This window comes from Ciconia boyciana, chromosome 2 (genome assembly GCF_034638445.1).
Source record: "Ciconia boyciana chromosome 2, ASM3463844v1, whole genome shotgun sequence".
NCBI lineage: Eukaryota > Metazoa > Chordata > Aves > Ciconiiformes > Ciconiidae > Ciconia > Ciconia boyciana.
The window spans coordinates 38,275,454-38,294,537 of NC_132935.1; the positions used below are offsets into that span (position 1 = coordinate 38,275,454).

Sequence of the window (19,084 nt, forward strand, 5' to 3'; positions counted from 1 at the left end):
GTCTTGCCGTTTATTGCCTTGGCAGTTTACAATATAGCTCTTTTGTTCACTTCATCCCCCAGATTAAATTTCCTATGGCCCAGATCCTCAGCCAGCCTGAGCTGGCGTAGCTCTATCAACAACCACCGCTCTGCTGATCCAGATGATCGAGCCCCCTCCTATTAATCATTGATTGGTCCTTTGCCCCATCCCCCAGGCAGATTGCTTGCATGGTGTTGGCAGGGTTCCTGTATCATCTGTTCATTCACTAATAACACTATTCAGCATTTATTGAGGCAGTCTGGCTCTCTGCACATTCAGCAGCAAAGCTGCTATTGATTGCATGATGGGGAAGCAGAATCAAGCCATATAAAGTCGCATTACTTTGTATTCTGAGAGCTCTGTGCAAACTACAATGCAGTTAATTCACTAATAGTTTATATTGGTCTTGCTTGTGTCATAGTGAAGAGAAAATGTTTCAACACTGCTGGGCGGGGGTGGTTCACATGATCGCTGTTTGGAGGATTTGAGAGTCACGTCACAAAAGGCAAGCCGTGGGCTTTGCTCCAGCAAGGACACACCTTAGTAACTGTAAGGCACGTTGCCAAAGACCTCCCTGTTAAGGGAGGTCAGATGATACAGTCTGTGTTGCCTGATTACATATATCAAATAAAATTGCCAGATAAATACAGTATGAAGGACAAAATATTTTCAGCAGAAAGAGTGAATATGATCTCACACCAGGTTACACCATCTACACTCTTGTTTTTGATGAAGAATGCCGCACCAGGTCCATTACGTTTTTAATGAAATGCTACTCTAAAAGGGTAACCAAATTATTAAGATAAACCACATATGTTTTAAAGAACAGAATTGAATGATTGACATATTTGGCTCTAAATCAACTTTAAGACTTAAAATTTTGAAGAGTATTACTGGGGACTATAATGCTTTCTAAAGTCTGTCCTAGTATTTTGTCAATCACAGCAGGCATTAAAATAACACTTTCATTAAAAAATGGAAGGGTGCTTGGCATTTTGCAGTCTATGTTGTGTTTCGGTTTTTAAATGGTGGTGAATTTACCTAGCAGGAGAAATATATTCTTCACAGGATTTAAAACATATTGAACATTAAAAAGTCTTCAATTCAAATATTTTCACTATGTCACTTTTTGAGAATTTGGAAAGGTTCTGAAAAATTTGCAAAGCTCATCCATGCAATTTTTAAGGGGTGTATTACCTTAAATTAATTAATTATCTGTAGTTATTTTAAGGAGATGATTTTAAAAGTGTTTTAAAGAGTTTACTCTTAGAGCAGTGCAGTTTAAAATACAGTATATAACACTACAGTATAACAAAATGCATAATTACAGATGTAACTGACAGCAAAAGAATGGCATACGTAAATACAGATACAAGCAAATATGCCAATCTCATTATCGCTGATATGTAAATACCCACCATGGAGACACAACCTGAGCTTAATTTGTTAAAACTGTTTAAAAAGAGAAAAGCATTAAAAAGTCAAGGAAGTGGTGTGTGGTGCCTTATTTCCTCCCCAGCCAAATTACTTCTTCCTGAAATAAGCATGATAACAATATTCATCTTCCTTGACTCACATTTTGGAGCACAACTTGGTTCTGTTTCTACTGTAAGAACAGTCTTACAGATTTAACATCCATATTTACCGTATAGGCTCTTAATCCTGTGAAGATTTAAGTGCAGGGCTAGCTTAATGCACAGAGTAGCCCTAGTTACTCCAGTATGTGTTTTCTGCACGTGGAACATCAATGAGACAGAGCCCTTGTTTTCACGGTCATTATTTTTGAGTAACAATTGCATTCTGTTTTGACAAAATTACATTTTACTATAGCTGCAGTTCCCTGAATACCAATATTTTTATGCAAATATATTTGTAGCCTTGATGTGGCTTCCTAGTACAAGTAAATCAAATTTAAATGCAATACCATTCCAGCTAAGAATCTTCGGGGAATTTCTGGCACGCGGGCCAGGGGACCTGTGACCTCTGCATTGGCCAGGGACTTTCTCCCAGGCAGTCCATGGCTCCACCAAGCTTCCCGTCAAAAGCCCGCTGTGATCCTCTTCTCCCCTGTGATAACCCTACTCTCTTTCAGCATCTCGTCCCACCCTGCGGTGCTCCACGCCATGCTGTCCCAGCTGCTGCTGAAGTCTCATTTCATTCTGTGCTGTGCCCCCTTTGCCCTCTGTTGCTCACCATCCCTTCCTCTTGCCTGGCTGAAACAGAAGAGGAGCTCGGTGTGGACTAGCACTGGGTGACTCGGTGGCTTGGCACAGGGATGATGCGCTGCTTTGGATCTGCAAGTGAGGCTGAAGGACCAGCACATGCAGAGCACTGCTGGAAGGGAAGCTGAGGCTGGGTGAGGACAAAGGACTGCACAACAGAGAGGTGGTTAATGAACAGCGTAGAAAAAGTATTTAGAAGTCTCACTAGGCCCTCAGTAAAGAAAAAAATGTTCAGACTTCTCCATGAGTAAATTTCAGCCCCAGACATGTCCAATTGTATGGGTATTTTTTACAGGTATTCCACAAAAAGCATCTGTCAGCTCCCACAGCAGCTTCAATAATCCAAACAGCTGCATGGTTAGGAGCCCAGAATTATTGAATTCCTGTACTTCACACTGTTCTCTGGCATTTGTCAATTGAAAAGCTTTTAGCTTAGTTTATTTCAAAGCAAATGTTTCCCTTTGTCCCCCCAAACACTTGTTACTTCTCGGATCTGAAGGGCCAGAAATACTGCAGAGCAGAAGGCTATAATCACAGCACCAGGAGAGGAGCCAGCTTCAGGCATCCCTCTGAACCCAGCATCAGTGGGATATGCTTTCCGCTTGCCAGGTGAAGCACTTGATTCCTCACCTTACAGAATCAAGACTTCAACTTTGAAGGATGCAAGTTTGATGCCCAGCTATGACAAGGGACAGTTTTTGCTACAGCATGTGGAGTTCAAGCTTCCTGAAACCGGTAAAGGAGCATCTCTGGTACTAGCAAACAGGACTGCTGAGGAGCCTCTGGTTTGCTGCGTTTTTCTAAGATGTAGAATGGAAAAAAATACTTTCCCTATCTAGGCTTCCTCTACTAACCTTTATACTTGAGGTTCTCCAAAAGTAGAGGGTTTTCTAAATTATAAAGGAATAAACTGCCTGTATTGATGATTGTGCATATAGTAAATTACTTTGAATACAACAAAAGCTTATGCAATGTGAACCTTAAACGCTTTAAGACATGCTCTGACCTCACCAAATCATCACCTGGTGGAAACAACAGCAGTCCGTTGTCTTACAGGAGCTAAACTCGCTTCCTCAACTAAGAATCTATTCCACTGACTTTCAGCTCCTACGTCAAGAAACACTTGGTATGCATTTGCTTCTCTGTAATGCGAGTTGTATTTTCTTGGCTATTGAAAGTAACTAACTGAGAAGCAGAGAGAATAGGGTCTTTTGAACACCTTTTTCGCATGCTCACATGCTGCCTTTAATCACATTTGCAGGAAGATGTCAGCCTTTCAAGTACAGCTCTAAGGATGCCAGTGGTGCCGTGAGATCAGGTCTCTGTACTGCCAAAGGCCACGTGACTGTCTTAGCCTGTCACAATACTTAATCGGGAAATTATTTTTATTATGGAAACTACTTTCTTTGGCTTTTCTGCTTTAGGCTCTTCAGACATACCAGACTGATCCTGCCATGAGAAAGATGCTAACTCAGCTGTTTTTCTATATCATGCCTGTATTTAATGTGGATGGATATCATTTTAGCTGGACAAATGTAAGTAGTATCAGTAGTATTACTCAAAAAATTCTTCAGACAGGAAAGATCGAATGGTTGTTACATCATTCAAAGGTGACTTTCTGTATAATCTGGTCCATCACTTTGTGGCATGCAAAATGGAAGTAAATTACTCCAGTTAAAATATAATACTGAATATGTTTACCAGGGTTGGTTTGTTATGTGTACAAATAGATTTTTGCCAAAATATAGTAATATTGCTGTTTAACTATTTTATAACTTATGTTAGGATCGATTTTGGAGAAAAACAAGATCAAAGAACACAAGGTTTCGGTGTTATGGTGTTGATGCTAATCGCAACTGGAAAGTGAAATGGTGTGGTAAGTCTGGAGATACTTTGGTCCACCAGTTCAGATTACCCTGTATTTAATTATCCAGCAAAGTAGGTTAGGTCACATCCGTTGTGAAGTGTTCTCTTTTCCATAGTTAAAGTTGGAGCTATTTTCCCATAAAGCCACAAGCCAGGACTCAAATCTTCCTTCTAGCTTCTAACAAAATAGAAGTCCTGCACTTTGGAAAAACACATCTCATCACAAGTAAAAAGTTTTCATGGCGAGTGTGGCAAAAGTGAAAAACCGTACATACAGCTATTCTATATTTCTGCAAACATGTAAATAATTTGAAGCACAAATTAAATTATTTAATTTGTCATTTCTCCAAAATGGCTTTAGCTTCAGAAATGTCAGACTTGCTTTGTTGGCCTCACAGAGAAATGCCTGAGAATATTTTAAGGCCATTATTACTAGTGCTTTAATAAAGAAAGAAGGTGCTTCTAAATGCATGGAGATCTCATTTTAAACTCTCAGCACTTCTGTAAATACTTTTATAAAAATTGATGTTGTTTTTGCATAGAGAATGCAGCAGTAATGAAATACTAGCAGAAGATGTGGAATGGGTCCACTGAAGAAGAAATGGTATTAAATCTTACAGCAAGACAGTGCAACTCACACAGGAGTAAGCAGCCATACAAGTTCTGGTGCAGCAGAAAGTAATAGCACTTTGTTGTGAAATACAGTGATATATATACCTGGTTCTTCTGCTGACCTGCTCTCCCATCTTCAGGATCTTCCTTCACCTCTCTGTGCAGCTGTTTTCTCCTCCAGCATTCATCCAGCTTCCTTATTTACATTACAAACTTGTAAAGACAGAAATTGTGTTTGCATAGCACTAGTGCAATGGCCCTCCGTTCAGCCCATCCCTCTTCCACTGGAAGTCTCTAGATGTTTCCACAATAGTCTGATTACTTGCAGTAGGAGTAAGCACTGCACAGTCTGGCTTGCAGCCATTGGATTCTTTAAGTAGATTTTTGAGAACTGTAAGGATAAAAGTCAGTGTGAATAATCTGCCTGCGGAGATTACAAATGAGGTGAGAGTGAACAGAAGCATGCATTCAATACAGTATGGACCTGTGAAATATGCTTCCAATTTTTTTCAGCTCTACTTGTGGTAAGGAGAGGACTGACACAGAAGCAGTTACAGAAAGCCTATGTTAGCCGAGAATCCCTCCACTACAGAAGACAGTCCCAGGGCTGCTATCACGATCTTTAAAGCAATTTTATGCTGCAAAAATAATGTAAAAATGAACCAAAGTCCTGCATCACTGTTATCATCTTTTACTTAAGTGCATAAGTCACAACTGCAGGTATTTTGGGGACATACATTTACTGTTCAGAAGATAGCCACCGGCATAGTTGGAATGAACAGCTCTCTTACAAAGTCTTCAGAGCCGTATTATAGGTACCTATCAGTGCAACATTAATACTCACACAGTGCATTTTCTTTCTAGTCCTAATTAATCTTTCTTGGGTTCAGATCACTCTGTTCCTCCCTCTTCCTGCTCCCTAGCCACTGTATTAAAGCACACTTTTTACTTAGTCCTGAAAATGTTTGCTTAGTTTTCAGTAAAAAACATTTTTTCTAGGCTGAGTGAAACTATAACAATACACACACGCATTGTGTGTTGTAATCCACTACTTGCTGCATTTCTCCCCTGCACTGAATATGAAAGACAGATCCCCACCCTGAGTTTAAAAAATAAAAATTCCTTCAAGGTTGCTCATCATCCCACCAAGCACATGCTCTGCTTCCCTCACTGGACCCCAAACTCTGTCTGATTCTCTATTTTGCCAGAGAATGAAGAGCTCTTTCATGAACTGGGCTGACTGGTGCTCAGAAGATCCTCACCCAGCGCCCTATGTTCTCATTAATCTGACACTAAATGAGGCAGAGAAGAATCTGGATCATATCACACTTTGAGGCTTGTATAATCATCGTGTGTTTAACATTTAATACTGCATATGCTTGTAAAAACCTTTTAATTCAGTTCAGTCGCATTTGCAGTTTGCAGACAGGCTTGAACTTCACTGTGGGGCTTCCAGGCAGGTGTGTTGTGGCAGAATCCGGCCCCAGCAAAGCCGCTGAATGCTAGCTGCAGTGAGCTAGCTGGTAAAGATAACACAGCATCACTTCTGCTTTCCTCTTCCTTTCTAGTGTAGGACTTTGATGTAAGCTTTATGATGTTGCTTCTGTATTCTCTAGGGACCAACAAAAGGGCTATATCACTGATTGTGGTAGGTTTCACTTTGCAGTGCCCTGTACCCAAAATAGTGCCCGGAAATTGCACACAGACCCAGGTGAATACTGACAGCAAGATCTCTGGGTAGAAATGCTCCTTGCAATATATATATGTGCAATAACTAGCACAATGGTTTAGTGTTCATTAAATAAATAGCAACTTGAAAGCTAATAACAAGGTACTTAGAACTAAATTATGTCATAGGGCAAATCCAGTTAAAGGGGTTGCCTCCAAAGACCCCAAGAGAGCAGCAGTGGGAGTTAAAATATCCAGTGCATCCCAATTGCTAGTGCACCCTATTGCTCACTGAGGACAGTACCCCATACTGGCAGAAGAAGTGGATGCAAGGGAGTTTGAGAATCATGCTCCAGCTCATCCATCCTCCCAGTCTTCCTTCTGTACCAAAGCATTGGTTTTATCAGTCTCTGCACACATTGCCTTTGTACGTTTGATCTCATGATGGATGTTGAAGGATACTTGTCCTCCCCTGGTATGCTATCAGGTACAAAAATAAGGCAGCATGGTAATGTTTTATGCAATTCCATTTTCTTTTCATGACTGTAACTCAGAAATTTCACAGAATACCTACTGTATTGTTTTTTTCCTTCTTGTGTTACTTTAAAAGAACTTCCAGTATGAAAATTGAGGATATCCTTACATTATCCAAGGCCACCATGGAAACCCTCTCTTTTTACTACCAGCCAGCTTCACTTAAGGAAAAGCATTAACTACAGCTGGGATTGCAAATGGCTCACGATAGTACGCTGGACAGTTTAGAGAGTTTTTCTTCACCGAAGGTCACTAAACTGAATCATGTTTTACCATTGGGTCATTTTACCATTAGCTTGTAGGATTCTGCTGTTTATTCACAGTGATGTCCATTTTCATGATTCAGTACACAACACTGTTACAGGAGATGAAGTATCCATTAAAAAAAACAAAGGCTCCGGAGGCTCTGTGAAATAGCTCTCCTTTAGCTATATCGTCTGACAAGACATCGAGGCAGAGTGCTCTTGGGATTTGGATGACTTGGTGGCCATCTGTTCTGCAGGGAGGAGACCATCTGCCCTCTATATAACCCTTCCATATCCACTGCAATCTAAGCACTAATAACTTTTGAAATCCCCACCTGTGGCCATTGAATGGTAGCCTCAATTTTCATATTACAAATGAAGCTGCAGCATGAAGTACTTCCACTTTTTAATTTTTTTGGCATTAGCTTGATTGCATAACCCTGTTTTAGTTCATATTATTATGCCTTCTCACACACTGCTCTTTTCTTATTATTTGAAGATGGCATTACGTGCTATACAAAGGAAAGCTAATAAAACACTGCTTTTGTAAGTCCCTGATGACACCAGGGAATGTCGCAAACAAACTATTATTATTCTGCAGGTCAGTGTAAAACATGTGGCATTTTGAAATCACAGTGGATAAAAGAGCAGAGTGGATTTGCATAAATATTGTTCTTTTAGGCCCAGGCCCTAAGCTGTAAATGAGACGGTGGCTTAGATCCAGAATTGCTAAATGATAAAGGAGCCACTGCCACATCTCCTTTTCTGAGTTTCATCTTTCAGTACCTCATGGGATATTACAGGCAGGCTACACTTCTGCAGTTTACTGCCACCTGAGCAGGTTGATGTGGTGAAAGCTATCCTCACAACTGAACCCCTGCCCCAAACTTGAAGGAAAATTAAGCCCTGTGCAAACTGAGATGCTTTCTATTTTAGCTAACTGAGCAATCATCCCATGTGGCTTGTCATTTTTTTCCCATAAAGTTTGCAAGAGTAAAAATAGGCAGTAGTCAGGAACTATTCTCATGTTTTAAACCAGTCTCTAAGATAATGCCTGTTGAGGTTATCTACCTACCATTGTAACCACCACTGTAGTAGCTGGTACGTTAAAATGCTCTTAAAGGCTAGATTTGTCTTGGCAGCGACTAGTGAAAGAGGTATAGCTCTCTGATTTCAAATAGACCAACTGAGACCCTTCAGTAGTTTTAATACTGGAATGCTATCATAAAATGTGTCACTCATATGGAAAGCCAGGGAAGAAAATACAGTGAAGTCAGGCTCTCCTTTTACTGTTGGGTTAAAAATATGTTCTCTGGGGAGAACTGTGTGTAGTTGGCCAATTGACAACTCGGTGTGTCTACCAGATGAACAAGAGATTGCTGTACTGAGGTCCCGCTAGCTCATGCCCATCAGTCACAAGAAAGAAATTTGTTTATTGCTCTTCACACTTTTGCACGTGGGCCCACACAGGCTGAGCCAGAAGCTGACCCTTGGAAATTCTCTGATCATTCACCATCAACTTTCTCTTTCAATCTCTAGATGAAGGTGCTTCATTTCACCCATGCGATGACACCTACTGTGGTCCCTTTCCTGAGTCTGAGCCTGAAGTAAAGGCTGTTGCTCATTTTCTACGCAAACATCGGAAACAAATAAAAGCCTATTTGTCCTTCCATGCATATGCACAGATGCTGCTGTACCCTTACTCTTACAAATATGCAACTATTCCAAACTTCAGCTGCGTGGTAAGTACATTAAAACTGGGGAGAATATGCTTCCCTATATTATATTTTTTGGTATGTTTTGTTTTGAGAGGAGACTTGTTTTTTCAATACTTTGCACATATTTAATAGTGAGCGGTATTTATTCTGGATCCGCTTACAATTACATTTCTGGTTATATAACCTTCACTCAAAGTGAGTCACCGGTAATTTGATTAAAATTGTATAGTGCCTTCCATCCATCAGTCCCTTTAAATTACTTTATAGGATAAATCCCTGGGTTTTAATTATAGTTATTATCATTTTATTTAATTAACTGTAATGGGAATTATGTAGTTAAGTCCTTGGGCATCTAGCTGAAATTCTGTCCCTTCATGCTTAGAACTTAAATGCTGGGAGCACAAAGGGGATCATCTTCAATGTTATGAACAAAATAAAATTGAAATGGTTTACGTTTATCAATTAGAAGAGAAATCTCGTAGATTTCACCAAAAGTAAAGCTTCGATTGCTTTATGTATCATCCTGCTCAGACATAGTGTTTTTAATGCTTTAAGACAAGCAGTTAATTAACATCAGGGGCTTTTGTCTATTAGAAGAATATATTAGTAAGAATACATGGTTTTGATGCAAGCCTATCAATTTACAGATACGTACATTTCACGTATTCCATGCTCATCCAAACGCAGAAGAACTATTCCCTCTGCTCGCAGCCTGAGGTCTGTTTTTAGCCAGACCACTGTACCTAAAGCCCTCCCTATGGCTTATTCTCTTAGGGAAATGTGGCTAAGCTTTACCTTCTGTTTGCTCCTGCTCACAGACACACATTGCACCAACCAGTTGCCAGCCTCTTTCTTTCGCCCTCAGTCCCCAGTAAAATTACACTGTCCATATATCTCCCACTTTGGCCTTGAAAGTTACAGTGACCTTTAACTTACTAGTTTAAGCTAGTTTACTCCAAAGGAGCTTAACTGCACCTTAGATTTATCCTGTGCAGAATAAATGATGTTGTCAGACCCTGGAGCTTCGCTGAAGTTTCACTCAGCTGCCCTCTCAGGACGCTGAGCAGCCAGCACTCCACAAACTAAACTCTCTTTGTGGGTTTATTTCTGTTAAGACACTTAATTTCAGCAGCTGCTAAAAATTCTCCTGTCTGATGTCATTCCTGGGAAGCAGAGCAAATTAGAAGTTAACTAAGCAGCCAGAGGAGCTAAAAATAGGAGACTTGTGGGGACTGACCACCCAGCCCTGCATTGACTGTGAATAAATCCATGAATCTTTTTATTCTACCTTCTCCACCCTCTTTTTTGGGGAGTGGCAAAGAGAAAGGAGCTCCCCAAGTGAATTGGTAACTATTACTTTCCAAAAAACATAGGTTGGGAATTTAAAACCACAGGATCTCATTCCTTTGAAGACCAGCAGGTGCAAGAATGTTCTTTTAAGAACAGACAACACAGCAGAAGGTAAAGACATGGTGTTAGGAAGAATCAGCATCTCCTCTGCAAGTAGGTGTTATTGGGTGTCTGATGAAAATATCGAGAGTAACGTAAAGCAACAGCAGACACTGTGTCAGGAAACTCATTGTAAGGGAAAGGTGTTTCTAACAGAGTTTTCACACATACCAGTAAATCTTCAGTACATGTTGTTCTTGTTGCTCAAGGGGTATTTCCATTCTGAGACAGGGAGTAACTGCCCCTCAGCACACACACTCTGTCTTTCCATCCACGGCTTTTAGACCAAAGGAACCCAGTTTTTGATGTGTGGTAGGTGTTCCCCAGGTTTGTGAGACCTTGGATCAGGCTTCTCATCAGAGGAAGTGGAGCACAGACCTAAAGGGACAAAGAAAGACACTGTTTTAGACAACAGCCCTGGACAAATGGAAGCCAAATCCCAATTCTAAATATTTTGCCAGTATTTGGACTCTATACTTCTTTTTATTGCAGTGGGTCAAAAAGAACAGGGAGGTTGGAATAAGAAACTGAAGTAATTTCCTGTTATTTAGAAAGCTCATTATGGGGATCTTAGTGAAAATGAATGGAATACTGTTGCTTATTTATTTGTGTGTTTTAATATTTGCCTACAGCCAAAGGCTCCACCACCTAGTGGCTCCTAGATGAATAGTCTTTAATATTTGAAGTGTCTAAAATGGTGACTTAGGTTGAGGTTTCAGATTCTCCAGTTCTCTTGGAAATTACAGTGAGCTGGAAAGCAGCAGATCTCTGGTTCCTGCTGCTGATGGAACAAGCTTTGTTGGTCTACATGGATTGTGTACAGTGGACAACTGTTGGACTCCACATGCATAGCAGATAAATAACATTTGGTGCTAACAGGGGGGCACAATTAATCCTGAGCAGAAGAAAGGATATTTCTGTCTGGGTCGTATCATTCTAGTGAGCTGTCAGTTACCATTTCAATTAAAGTGTTCAATTATTCAGAGTTGCTTTGAAACTGGAGAGCTGTGTACTGATCACAACATGCATATTCTGTTCTAATTTAGGCACAACTCTCTTATTAACACTCTCCTGAAATCTGTTCTTTTAAGATACTTAAAATGAAAGTGCACTTTTAGATTGAAAAAAACAACAGAAACATTCATCCATCTCGAGGGTTTTAAATTTCACCTACTTTTCATCCCTTTTCTTCCTGTACAGTCATTTGCCTTAGTGTTTGCAGTGAACTTATATGGCAAGACTGAGTTTGCGTATGTCTTTGTAAAAATCTGGTAATTCTATGTGAAGCTTTCTCCTTGAGGGCGTTCAAAGACTGGTTGCCTGGATTTATTCAGGATCCAGCCTGCACAGTAGGATGCAGTTGAGAATTGTCACCTTCTTTGGGCACATAACTCCAACAGTGGAAGCAAGCAGCATTCCTCAAGGCTAAGAGCATCGAGTTCACAGTGCCCAGGGATGTCTGCCTACGTGGTGGACATGGACTTGGGTCACTCCCGGTCTGGCCTCCAGATGGTTGCTGCCTCTGCACAGAACCCAGTACTGTTGTGCTGGTTTTAAATGGGCATTACCAAACTATTTCTTCAGAAGGATTTCAACAGGGCTTGCTTCTGTTGTCTCACTGCTGTACGATGTGTAACTCATGCACAGGGAGTCTTCTCCTTTGTGGCTATGTTCTCCTTTCCATGGTGCGTTTACCAGGACATTGCTCTCCACCCGTCTCAACTCCCTCAGCTCCTGCCTCCCGCTCCCTTGGCGTCAGGCCTGTTGTCAGGCCGTCCCAGCTCCACACCACGGCCCTGGGATGGTAAGCACAGCTGCTTGACAAATTTCTGTAGAGCAACTGAGCCTGGTACTTGGGGCTTCAGTGCAGGCACCAGACAACAGCCCTAGGCTGCAGCTGGAGCTCCCCACTCCCCGGAGCCCTGTGAGGCCCCACTGCCACCGCCACGGCCTCACACTGCCACCCCGCCGCCCTCACAGGGTCCAACACCTCCGACCCCATCATGGATCTTGTGTGTCATGACTCACAGAAGTTGAGGCATCTGCAGGAGGAGGAAGAGTCCCAAGTGACAGCACTTCCCCTTTCCGCGGGCCTCCTCCCACCTCCTCATCGTTGGTGTTAGGGTGAGTCAGAGGTTACCCCTCACACCCGCTGGCGACCGCATCCCAGCCCGGCAGAAGTTCCCAGCAGCGTTGACTTCAGCGGTCCCTGCCTCCACGCGCTCTCTTGTGGAGGTGGCAAAAGGAAGAGAAGGGGCAAGCTGAAAATGTCAGTCTCCGGCACTATCATCCCTGCACTGAGAAACAAACAAACAAAAAATCTAGTTGTACCTAATGGATTTTTATAGTGGAGTAAAAAACTGTTCTTCTATTTACTAAGAGCAGTGTAAAATAAACTCTCCAAAGCCCTGCTTGCTGGCCAGTAAGTGAAAATGAACGTTTTTTTTCCTGGAATGATGCTTTAAAGCAGTTTTCTCTGGCTTCTCTACTCAGGCAGACAAAGACCCCAGCAGGAATGCCTGCACGGGTCAGACCAGGGCTTAAGCAAGAATCCTGATTCCTGACAATGGCAAACAAGTGGAAGGTTAGGGAAAATGTATAAACAGAAAGGCAAGTATAGAGTAATCCTTCCCCAGTGCATTCATCTAGTGCCTGATGAATAACAAGGTAAGGACCAAGTTCATGAAGACTTGCATAAACTGAAACCTACAGCTCTTCAGTTCACAGAAATAAAACAACTAAAACAACCATTGCAGCTTTATCCAGTGGTGCAAAGTCCAGCAGTTTCTAGCTCCAAAGATGTTAGTTTCCTGCTCTCTACAGGGAGATGGCTCTGTTTTCCTAGATATTCCCAGCCTTCACTATACATTCTCCAGGATCCTTTCCTTTGGAATCGTAATATTCCTTTTTCTTTTTAATATGTGTGTCCTTTCTCTGTGTTTGGGTGCACTATCCATGTGTGACCCTCAGAATTTGCCATGGGCCAGGCCTTCTGCGCCCAGTTTCACAGGATGCCGTGAACCTCCTAAACAGACTGCATCCATACAGATGTTGAAATGTAGGTGCTGATTTTCCCCATACAGTACTGAAATCACATATCTGCAATAGTGGAAGGACTTCTCCAAGCCTACATCATCTGGCCCCAGAGAAAGTTAGACCAGCAGCGAACATTCACCTCTCCATCAGAGATTCAGGAGTGGAATTTGCCTCCTTCCTTCTTCCCACTCTGCTCACTGAACCACTGTGGAGTGTCGCCAAGAGATCATTTCTCCTTCACAAGCCCAGCAGAGATAAGGTTTAGTGGACTGCGAAATGCATCCACAGGTACTGGCAGAAAATGGCTTTTAAACTGGATAAAAAAGAGATTATTTCATCTCATGGTCTCACATGTTGCCTAAATTTGTTGTGTCACTAAATTGGTATATATACCTATAATTACAAATATTTAATGGCTGATCATTCACAGTGCAGTGAGCTGCTTTATGCCATGAAAGTACAGAACCAAGTTTTTCAGGGAATTAGGGAATTGCTGTCAATAAAAATAAATAATGCATTTATCCTTTAAAATAATTTTGAATTAGCTGCCACGGACTCACGGAACACGGCATTGCGCCGGAAGTCAATGATCCATAGCTCAGGTTCCAATCCCATTACAGTATTTAATTCAAAGTCTAATTTATGTACTTGTTTTTCTCCCCCACACAGGAATCAGCAGCCTATAATGCTGTTAATGCTCTTCAGTCAGCCTATGGTGTAAGATACAGATACGGTCCTGCGTCTAGCACTTTGTGTAAGTTTTCCTCTGGCACAGGTTTGTGACTTTGACCTACCTATAGTAAGAAGGAGATTACCCTTATTATAACAAAGAAAGCAAACACTGTTTAAAGTGAACTTTGTTCCAGTTGTGAATGGTGAGGAAGGTGGAAGATGAAGTTTCGTAACTGATTCAGTCAGTTGATTGCAGTAATATTAACTCAACTGATGCAATAAAAGAGATTAAAATGCAATGCATTTGAGAGGCGAAAGCCAGCAAGTAACATGTTCAGAACATACAAAACCAGATTTTTTTAAAAAGAAAGATAAAACAAGATCTTAAAAAGCATATCTTTATCAGATACTGTAAATGTACTACTAAGTTATAAAATATTTGGGAGGAAATAATTCAAAGTAGGTTTCATTTTTCACCTTACTTGGCCTCTCCTTCTGTGCAATTGTGATAGATACAGCTATTCATAGAGCTCATTCTAAAATTTAGGGTGATGTCTTTAAAAGCTAGGTTTCAAATGTCTCTGTGTCTAGATGATGATAAATGATAGCAACAGTATCTGTATTTGGACATCTTCCATTTTTCAGAGAGCGATTTCAAATGCATTTTTCCCTATAACAAAATATCTTTAAAATATGCCTTTTAAATATGTAACAACATTTGTCAGGCAAGTTCTCCACGTAGACAGGTAAGAGAAAAACAAGTTCAATAGGTTTCAGCGAGACACTTTTGTTTTTACTGAAACTATGAGGCCCGAATGCTCTCGGTAATAACAGACATTGAAAAAGTGAGAAGCTTAAGTAAATAGCAAGATTTTTCACAAGTAACCTCCTGCATCTCCTCTGCTGTTGCTGTGTTTTGGCTAGAGCTCCACCTTATTGTGGGCCTCCATCTCACAGCACAGTCGTCGTCTTGTGCTCATTACAGTGCAGTCAGTCGCTATGTCAAAGGAAGAGCAGTGTGACTTAATGCCAGAATTGCACAGAAGACAGCAGGCCACATGAGAGATGGATCTTTATATAAATATAAGTGTCTTGGGTAATCAACATATGGAGATAACGAAAGCATAAGAAGCACACTTCCTCGGGAAGGTTTGTTAATATTAGACACCACCTATGCAAATGCTCTCATGCTCTAAGGAAATGGTGAGAAAACAAGAAAGAAATGAAGAGAAAATAATTTTAAAAGGACTTTGAAAAGGAGAATGTAGATTACCCTATCAACTTTCTCCCTTCTCCCTGCAAAGGAATTGCCTAAAAAACCCAAGTTAAACCTAGGAGCATGCAGAGCTCCAGTCCAGCTGGGAGATCTTTGTGGAAGCAGAGCTTTAGACTGCACTTGCCTGGGGATGAGAACAGTTTGAGGCTTTATTCTAAATGTTCTCTTTTATTAAAGTTTTGCTTTACACAAAAAAGTCAGTTATTAATTTTTTTCCTGTGAAAATCAAGGGTCTAATCCCTATTGTGCTGAGCACCTTTCACCAGGTGCTGGGTGCCCATGCTCTTCTCTGAAGGATGTTAAGGATCAGGGCAAGCAATAGCTGCAGTTGCAAGTATATTCACTGAGTCCTGGAGACAAAAAGCCACAAGAACCCTCTGGTGCTTTCAACATGACCTGCATTGAACATTTTTTTAAAATTTTCTCTGAATTCCCTCTTTCAGATGTGAGTTCTGGTAGCTCTATGGACTGGGCCTACAAAAATGGCATCCCCTATGCATTTGCGTTTGAGCTGCGTGACACAGGCCATTTTGGATTTTTACTTCCCGAGACGCTGATCAAACCAACCTGCACAGAGACCATGCTTGCAGTTAAAAATATAACTCTTCATCTGCTGAAGAAATGTCATTGAGAGCTATTTCTAGGAGCTGGAAGTGAGTGTTTTACTCCTAGTGCTGATGCCTCTCAGTGTGGCCAGTTGCCATTCTAAGCTTGGCCACTTCAAAGTTATAGAAGCTAATGGGAAATATGGTATTGTTTCTACCAGATTTACTTGGTGGGAAATGGAAAAAATCATTTAATATCTGCTCTACAAAAGTCCATAAAGTTGATATACTAACTTAGTTACCAGTTTTGTGTAAAATGGTGTGTTCTTTTTGCAATAAAGCTTTGACTCTGCAACTTCAGTGGGGCAGGTCCAGGTCTACGTACAGGTGCCTGAAATAAAACTCCACTTCCAGACAGTCCCTGGCCTTACTCCTTTCCCTAACAGGAAGGCTTCTCTTAGTGGGGTCTCTCGAACCAAGGGATTAAGTTTACGTTCATGTATATGTACTCTGTGACCCAACACAGGCCCATGTCTATAGCAGTAAATGGCATATGATTGCAGCTGGCCACACTGCAAGTGGCAATGTGGCTTCCTTCTGCATGTATATATACATATGTATATGCACTTTTGTGATTTTTTTTTCATGTAATGCAAGAATTTGACCCAAGGTTTCCTTTAACTGTTCAGAGAAACCTAGTTTCAAATGTATATCTTGGGGTGGATTCAAAATCAACATGTTGCCTTTGAAAATGTAACTTTCCTAGAGATGTGTAAGAATTATAATGAACTATTATTGAGATATACAGTACTCTGCTTTATAGAGAGACAAAGCAACTTGCCATGACTTCGAACTTGGAAGCCAGCAGGCAACTGGTGCATCTGGGTTCTGCTGTAGTCAGTGTCTGCCCATTTCCACCAGCTGAGGACCTAGCCTTAAACTGTAATTAACTGATGTTAACTGATGTTTTATTTATCGGTATTCTTGCAGTGAGTTCTGTAGCTCTATGGCTATGTGGCTGTTCTTCTTGGAAGTTGTATTTTTTGCATGTTTTAGAGGAATTAATAATAGATTCTTAAGTGAGCCGGAGGTGAAAGCAGAAGCTTTACAGCTGAAATACAGTGAATAAGCACTGCGTTTGGAAGAATAATAATGAAAGCACAGAGAATATAACAACTTGTTGAGGGGTTTTTGGTACTTTTAAAATACTATTTTTGTATCTTATATCTGCAAAAGCTTATATTTTACTTTATTAATTTTGAGTTTAATCTTATGCCATAACAAGTTAAATAAAACATATTTGTTAATAAAATCATCAGACTTTTGAAGTATTCATGATATTTCATTTAATTGTTAAAGCTTTAGTTCAAGGATGTGACAATTTTACCTATCTGTAAAACATTACTGCCAAGGATGTCAAAAAAACCCCCTACATCCTCTCTAAGTAAGTACTTGAACTTAGGAAATGGGCAACCTTTATGAGACTAGGAAGCACTGTATTTAATTAAGAATACTCTCGTTTTCAGGACTGCAAAAGGCAATCAGTGAGCAAAGATGACAGAATTGCATTCTATTTGTTTAACATTTTGTTAATAAAAAGTATTTATTCTAAAGAAGCTTTCTGAAAGCTTGTTCAGATTTGATTAGTTCAGACTTGTTTGAGTAATGCAAGTTTCTATTCTGGTTTAATAAAAATCTAGGGGACAGAAGCTCTCAACATATCTATCCACTAGTCATTTCCAATTGCTTATGACCATAACCATTAAATATTTTGAAGACGGCAATAACTGTCTTTTGCTATGCACAGATTCTTGACCAACAGTCTTGATAGTGGTGTAAAATTAAATATTAGCACCAATTGTTGTAGTTATTCTGGATTTAGATTACAAGATTGAACTACTACAAGGACATAAGAGACTGAAGTGAAGGACCAAAGGCATGAGAGATGACTAATCGGCATGAGGCAAACTTACCTCTGGATTGCTACAGTACAAACCTTTTCAAGTATGGGCCAGGAGAAACCAGTTCAGATGTGATGGTTTGATTCCTGCTCGTAGTCCAACAGTTTGTCATATGAAACATTTCAGCTTTATCTTCATACTATCACATCTCCACTGGTACTGAAAAGTAATTGAACTCTTGGAGCAAGAAAGGAAAAAAAAAACCCAAACCCCTTTTTTAGTTACCAAAAAAGACCTAACATTGTAGATCTAGTTGACCTTCTTGGACAGGAATAATTGCAAGTAGTCTTACATTTGTCTAAGAAGCTTTGACATTTAGAAGTACTTGATATCAAAAACAGTCCATGAATAAAGTTACATCCTGGTATCTGGATGGACTCAGGCTGAGTACCGTGTATTATGTGCAACTGAAAACTCTGAGCTGAGTTTTGAAGACCTGTGCAGGGTAATTCAGTGCCCCATAGCTGAATACAAGTGTAAACAGTCTCTGAGCCCTTTAATTTCAGGGTCACTAAAGCTGATCAGACAGTCACGAGAAACGAACAAACCCTATTTCCTGAATTAAGAATTTGTAAGGCAATTTATCAGCAAGAGTGATTCTAAATAGAGTAGTTTATCCTAAGGAAAGAACTACTGGAAACCAGCTATTTGGATATAGAACGACAGCCTTTGTGATTTACAAATGTTACTTCTCTGAACAGCTCTTTTTTATCTCCATAATTGCTTACTTCTCTTCCCTTTGTACTTCTCTTCAGCAGTCTTTATTGCTTACAGGACAACAGAATCGATAACTGGTTTTGAGAAAAGTGAATTTATTTTATGATTGTAGGTACAGTTTATCATTCAACACAATAAAAAGTACATGAACAGCAAAACACTGGTTATTAACCCAGCAGTCAAAATCACATATATAATGATCATGTGAAATCCAGGGGTTATACTTCCATTGATTATTGAGAGAATAATTATAAACACTTCTGTAACTTGGAAAAAGTGCTCAGGCAAGCTTTTGTGAACATCTGTTCTTTTTTTTGATAGTTTTTATTTTTTATAAACAAAACCCTGAGATTAATTAATGTGGGGAAACAGGCCTATGCCTCTTCAAGTCACCCTCCCCAACAACAAAACAATTATCCCAAATTACCTTGAATCATAATTCATAAATTGATTAAAAAATGGCCTTTAGAGGTCAAAAAAGGTATTGAGTTTGGTTGCAAACCTTGAAGAAAGAGCACAGCTGATGGGTGAAGCTCCCCGTG

The 19,084-nt window shown here is 40.3% G+C and overlaps 1 protein-coding gene across 1 annotated transcript in view; it reads left to right on the top strand.

Moving 5' to 3' along the window:
* CPA6 (carboxypeptidase A6) overlaps positions 1 to 15,950 on the top strand; it is an 87,258-nt gene extending 71,308 nt beyond the window's left edge. The window contains exons 7-11 of the mRNA XM_072851194.1: positions 3,668 to 3,778; positions 4,029 to 4,119; positions 8,708 to 8,910; positions 14,041 to 14,125; positions 15,763 to 15,950. Coding sequence (XP_072707295.1) covers positions 3,668 to 3,778; positions 4,029 to 4,119; positions 8,708 to 8,910; positions 14,041 to 14,125; positions 15,763 to 15,950 — 678 coding nt within the window. The remainder of the gene's footprint in view (positions 1 to 3,667; positions 3,779 to 4,028; positions 4,120 to 8,707; positions 8,911 to 14,040; positions 14,126 to 15,762) is intronic.
* Positions 15,951 to 19,084: the final 3,134 nt, after the last annotated feature.